This window comes from Neophocaena asiaeorientalis, unplaced genomic scaffold, assembly GCF_003031525.2.
Source record: "Neophocaena asiaeorientalis asiaeorientalis breed wild unplaced genomic scaffold, Neophocaena_asiaeorientalis_V1.1 scaffold654, whole genome shotgun sequence".
Classification (NCBI taxonomy): Eukaryota; Metazoa; Chordata; class Mammalia; order Artiodactyla; family Phocoenidae; genus Neophocaena; species Neophocaena asiaeorientalis.
The window spans coordinates 436,460-443,259 of NW_020175495.1; the positions used below are offsets into that span (position 1 = coordinate 436,460).

General features: G+C 41.7%; 1 protein-coding gene across 1 annotated transcript in view; it reads left to right on the plus strand.

Moving 5' to 3' along the window:
• Window positions 1–6,447: 6,447 nt before the first annotated feature.
• CUNHXorf66 (chromosome unknown CXorf66 homolog) overlaps window positions 6,448–6,800 on the plus strand; it is a 3,273-nt gene continuing 2,920 nt past the window's right edge. Inside the window, 1 exon segment of the mRNA XM_024768934.1 lies at window positions 6,448–6,535. Within this exon segment, the coding sequence (XP_024624702.1) occupies window positions 6,448–6,535 (88 nt within the window).

The following is a 6,800-nucleotide window of genomic DNA, read 5'->3' on the forward strand; positions in this document are numbered from 1 at the left end:
CCGGAAAAGTTCCTCCCTCTCACCTGGAAAAGGGCCAAGGATTCAAACTTGCCTGAGTGGGAGCTAGGACAAGCTCAGGTACTACCAATTCCAGTGGGAATGGTGCTGGCCAGACTCTTGGAGCAAGACAATCAGATAAAAGGGGAGAAATCAGAAAAGTGGCGACGGTTCAGCTCTAGAGAGGTAAGGGGAGAGAAAGCAGGAGGAGGCGTTCTTCACAGAGGATCATCAAACAGGAGCGCAGGAGCAGAGACCTGGGCAGAAGACCTACAGACATTTCTAGGAGTCTTGGGTACACAGCCCTGTTTAGAAGCACCGGCTGAGTCTTTGGACCCTGCCCTTTTGGGTTTTAAAGTAGACAAGGATAAGGATGGCCCTGCAGGCTGAAGACTCAGAGTTGGGATTAGGGGGAGGCAAGTGTAGGGTCAGATCCTGTCTTTATTTAAAATATTTGCTATTTTAGGGCTTCCCTAGTGGCGCAGTGGTTAAGAATCCGTCTGCCAATGCAGGGGACACAGGTTCGAGCCCTGGTCCAGGAAGATCCCACATGCTGCAGAGCAACTAAGACCATGTGCCACAACTACTGAGCCTGTGCTCTAGAGCCCACGAGCCACAACTACTGAGCCCACACACCACATCTACTGAACCCCGCGAGCTCTAGAGCCCGTGCTCTGCAACAAGAGAAGCCACTGCAATGAGAAGCCCGTGCACCGCAATGAAGCGTAGCCCCTGCTCGCCGCAACTAGAGAAAGCCCGCACACAGCAACGAAGACCCAACACAACCAAAAATAATAAATAAATTAAAGAATTATATTTGCTATTTTGTACATCATGGACATTTTGTGCATTCATTTTGATTTTTAAAATATTACGTGAAAATATTATTTACCTTGATTACTGAGTGTTTGGGCACCCGTTAAATTTTTTTTTTTTTTTACCCGTTAAGTTTTGTGCCAGAGGCAAGTGCCTCTCTGAGCCTCAGCATAGTTCTGGCACAAAGAAACACAATAACAACAAATCTGAAGCAACAAATGGGATTTTAAAGTACATCTATTATGCACAATTTTGATCAAAATTGTACCCCAGAATTCTTGAGTAAAATGAATTTCTAACATGCTAGGCATGTGAGCTTACAAATAAAAGAAAATCATATAAATCTATGTTAAAGCAAAAAAAAGTACAGTATAGCTTTTGTATCCATTGTGAATATGAAGTTAATTATAAATTAATTTCGAAGCTATTTCTGAAATTATCAGCTCTAACATATTGTTTATCATTTATCCATCACTAGGGAAAAAACTGATTTTAAAAAGGGTTGACAGGGGACTTCCCTGGTGGTGCAGTGGTTAAGAATCTGCCTGCCGGTGCAGGGAACACGGGTTCGAGCCCTGGTCCAGGAAGATCCCACATGCTGCAGAGTAACTAAACCCGTGCCACAACTACTGAGCCTGTGCTCTAGAGCCCATGAGCCACAACTATTGACCCCGCGTGCCACAACTACTGAAGCCCACGCGCCTAGAGCACATGCTCTGCAACAAGAGAAGCCACCGCAATGAGAAGCCCTCGCACTGCAACGAAGAGCAGCCCCCGCTCGCCGGAACTAGAGAAAGCCTGTGCGCAGCAACAAAGACCCAACATAGCCAAAAATTAATTAATTATTTTTTTAAAAGGGTTGACCGATATTCTTTTACTTTATAAGCACCAAATTAAGATTATTTGATTCAAAAAGCAATAAAGGGCTTCCCTGGTGGCGCAGTGGTTGAGAGTCCGCGTGCCAATGCAGGGGACGCGGGCTCGTGCCCCGGTCCGGGAAGATCCCACATACCGCGGAGCGGCTGGGCCCGTGAGCCATGGCCGCTGAGCCTGCGTGTCCGGAGCCTGTGCTCCGCAACGGGAGAGGCCACAGCAGTGAGAGGCCCGCGTACCGCAAAAAAAAAAAAAAAAAAAAAAAAAAAGCAATAAAGTAACTTTAAAAAACAATTTTTTTCCTAGCTTTATTGAGATACAATTGACATATAACATTGTGTAAAAATGGCATTTTCTGATCTTTATACAGTTAAAAGGTATTTGAAGAGCAGGATTATTTAGAGTTTCAGGGTAAAAGTGAATTTTATTTTCCAAAGAATATTTAGTTTTGTTCTATTCCAATGGTCCCAAAAGGATGATTTCGAAGGCTGCTACCCTTACAGGCTTACCCTTTCATCTTTTTTCTATTCATTTTAAAGATGAGGAAACACACTTAAAGAAAGGCCCTTAGCACACAACCCTTTTATGAGGGTTACCCCGCTTACCCACTCCAGCTTTGTTTCCAGCTAGCCCCTCCCCAGAGTCTTCATTTTGGCCACATGGAAATGAAGTTCCCTCAACCACGCTTCACACATATTGAAGCCTGTGCAATGCAATGTTCTTTCCCTTCCTACTTGGGTTCAAGGAATTCCTACCCACATTGAAAAACAAATGAATTAAAAACCCCATCTCAGCTCAAGGGTCATCTCCAGGAGTCCCCACTTTGAATAGATACTCCTTTTGTGTGCTCTTGTGGCACTGCACCCTGCGACATCACAGCCTGCGAGACATTACACAGCTTAGTGATTGGTTATTTACGTGTCTCTCTCTCCCATTAGATTTCAGACTCCTTGAAGGCAGGGACTGTGTCTATTTGAATGCTCGTGCTTAACGCAAAGCATATAGGGGAAAGGGAAAGTCACACAGACACCCAACACATTTTCGTTGAAGGAATTAATCATCCTTGCTACCTCTCTCCCCTTCATGCCCCATGGCCTACCCTTCATCAAGTCCTACCCACCATCAAAATATTCCTCAAATTCGTCAATTTTTCTCCATCTTTATCACTACTACCCTGCTTCAAGCCACCATCCTCTATCACCTGGACCTATGTAACAGTCTTCTAATTGTCTCACCTACTTTCTTCCACTCATGCCCCGCCAATCTATTCCCCGTACAACAGCCAGGGTGTTTCTTCTAAAATGCAGATCTTACCAGGTAATTCTCTAGCCAGAAAGTCTTCAGTGGTACCCCGTTATTCGTAGAATAAAGTCCAACTTTATGCACTTAGTTTGACCTACAAGGCCCAAACTTCTTTAGTCTCAACTCTTACCTTTTTTGCTATCTCTAACTTGCTGCCCTCCCTTTCACCGCAGGGCGTTTGCACATGTGTCTCCTCCACCTAGGACATTCTTACCTTTCTTCTTCTCATAATTCACTGCTATTCATCTTTCAGAACTCAGCCCCAGTATTGCTTCCTCAGGAAAACTTCCTCTGACCCTCCTGATGAAATCAAACCTGTTATTCGTGGTTCTCCTAGCACCTTTATAATATCTATCACTGCTTATTTTCGTTTAATGTCTTTCCCCCACCCCATTAGTCTCTCCCACTGAAACCCCAGTGGCACACAAGAAGCCCTCAATAAATATTTCAGAATGACTTACTGGTGATGCAACACAAAACTGAAAGAGCCAGTCCATTTGGGGAAATGCACTGTGTTTTCGCCATTGCCACAGAACCCTGTAACCACGCAGGCCTCTCCAGGGAAATTTCCTGCAAATAGGCTGCCCTTGTTCATATGTGATGCTGAAACTAGGGCAGGCAGAGGACAGGCTGAACAAAGGGAGACCGGAGCATCTACTAAGCAAAGGTTTCGTCGTTTCCTTGCTTTAGGGGCCTAGGCTTCAGAGCTCTGAGATGAGTCAGCTGCTTGAACAGTATGTACTGGTCCATTAATTATAGAGCCACTTAATATGACTGTTAGGGAAAATTCTTCAAAAAATTGAATGCTGTTATGTAGCATCCCTGATTAACATTTACTTCCCAAGTAGTATTCATCATGATGATTAATTTTTTAACTTAATAAACACATCAACTGCCATAGAAACAGCTTTATCATTAAAGGGAAACATTTTTCTCTTAAGCCAGAAAAAGGGCAAAATGCCCAATCACATCACATCAGATAGTTTCTTCAGTTTTTCCATTCTCCACAGCATCTATTCCAAAACCTTCCCCACTGTCCTCAAACCTCTAACCCTCAACAAAGGATGACTTCCCCTCTTCATTCACTAGGAAAACAGAAGCATTCAGATAGAAATTCTTCAAATCCCTCCCCCTAAGCCTTTTATTCCCATCCCCATGCCCATCCTGCATGGCTCTGTATCCAATTCCGACTTTTTGATCTGCACTTGTACCCACTGGGAGGATAACTATGGCATTCTTTATTGCTCCCAAAGAGCCTGGCTCTATCATTTATCCTCACTCTTTTCTGTGGCTTCAATATCTTCCCCCATACTAGTTCTTTCCCATCAGCTTTTAATTGAGAAGTTCTTTTCCTTCTCACAAAATGTCCTCCCCAGGTCCACCATCCCCCTCTAGAAAGCACCCTATTTTTCCCCTTTGCAGTCATACTTGAAAGAATTGTCTATACTAGCTGACTCCACTTCCTCAGCTTCAGTTACTCGTCAACCCATTGAAATCTGGCCTCTGTCTCTGCCTTTCCACTGAAACAGTGCTCTTGCCTAAATCACTAGTGACCTTTCTGTCATTAAATCCATTTTAACTTCTTTTCAGTCCTTATCTGTCTCAGATATTTAGCAGTATTTGTCACTGCCACTACTCCCAGTGCCTTGAAAAACTCTCTTACCATGGTTTCTAGGACCTCACACTTTCCTGGTTCTCCTCCCTACCTCTCTGGCACTTCTGGATTTTCTTTGCTAGATCAGGCTCCTTTACTAAATTTCTAAATGTTGGGATTCCTCTGGGTTTGGTCCTGGGCACATTGCCTGCTCTACCTTCTCTCCTTGGGTTGATCTCATCCATTCCTATGGGTTTCAGTTAGCTTCTAGATTGGGTTTCTGACTTAGATACAGGAATTGAATTCAGGCAATTTGTAAACTTGAATGGATAAAAAACATTTTTATTTTCACCAATCTCTAAAGAAAATTTAGTATTTCTCCCAATTATGAATGTAAGCAACAAACCACAGTAGTATATAACCTGTGCCTGTGACTTTGCCAGTATTAGAAATCATATCTATTTTCATATATTACAGTTGTTGCAGATACCACAAAATATTGTTTATGCTTATCATTCAGTGTACAGTAGTTATTAGATCCACTGCCAGATCTCTTTATTTAGTGAATCAGTAATTACATATATTACTACATCACAAATTTTGTATTTGATAACTCTATTTCAGTATAATCCATTTCCTTTGTAACCCTATACATTTCATTTTGTACGTTTAAAAATATCATCTGAGATGGGCTCCACAGGCTTCCCCAGACTACCAATGGCACAAAAAGCATAAAGAAGCCCTGTTCTAGATGCTGATGACTTCCAGTCTAAATCATCTTCTGAACTCTAACTGGTTTCTGGATATGTGTACTTGAATATCTCATGATAACCTTAAGTTCAACATGACCCAGACTGAACTCATCAACTTCTACTACTCCCATTCTCCTCAAAGCTGCAGCTTCTCCTGTGTCCTCTGTCTCAATGAACAGGACCAAGAGCTAGTCAGTTGTCCAAGCCAGACTTCTGATCTGTCCTCGACTCTTCCCTTTCCTTCACTCTAACAATCAATCAAGAACCAAACCATGTCTATTCAACTGCTTTATTATTTCCAAAAATTCACCCATTTATCTCATCCTCAATACCTCAATTTCAGTAACCATCTTTTCTCTTCTCCGTAAGTGGTCTCCCCACAAACAGACAGAGCTCCCCTCTAATCCATTCTCTCCAATCATTGTTAAAATGATCTTTCTCTCCTCAAACACTGTGCTTAGTCTTAATACAGCCCACTTCACACTATCTTGTAATTACTTGAATTCTCTACTTGAATATAAATTCCAGGAGTGCAAGAATTTTTATCTTGCTTATTTTAGGATCTGCAGCATTAAGCATGGTGTCTGGCATATAGGAATACTCTATGTTTGTTGAATAAATTAATGATTGGACTGAGCTTCAGCCTGATGGTTAATAGCAGCTCAATAAAAAGGTTGAGGGGCTACTCAAAATCTTAATTTTACTAAGAAAAAAATCCTAAAAACTTATACCTCAAGACGATTTAACCTCTATAACACAGAAGACTACGACAAGGCTGCAGGGTGACTCCTTAACATTTAATAAGGAAAAATAGTTCTTCAATATCTAGAGCTATCCCAGTTTCTCTACCTTCTCTAAGTACTTCCCTCTGTGCTTAATAATGTCCCAGTCTTCTTGATTCAAATTTGATAGAATATTTGATGTAAAGAAGAAATACATGATTAAAAGTCATTTGATAATATTTGTACACAGAAGCTCATGCCTCCCCATGGTGAGATTATGCTGTCAGAATATGACACAGAATGATAATGTCATAAACCCCTAGAACAAGCTGAACCATATCAAATCCAGTAGTTTCCTTGGTAGAAGAAGCATTTGAACAAGGCCCTGGACATGAATCTTTTTATTTATGTCCTAATTTTACCCATTTGGACAAATACTTGTTTAAATACAAACCAAAGTGATGAACCGTCTACTGCAGGTTATGTGCTTAACATTAAAACTTAGAAATTATGATCTATTATATTATGCATTCAAGCATTTAATTAGGCAAGCTAGCTGTGTTTAAGAAATCTGCTGTTTCTTGGATGTTACTATTAGTAGGTCTTCAAGAATTTCTAGGACAACACCTAAGAGCTTTACTTCTGTGTAAAAATTCCAAGCAACATAGAAGCATAAAGAGTACAGACATGTTGCCCCCTTTCACTCCCCTTCCCCACCCAATCTACCACCCCCCACTGCACCCC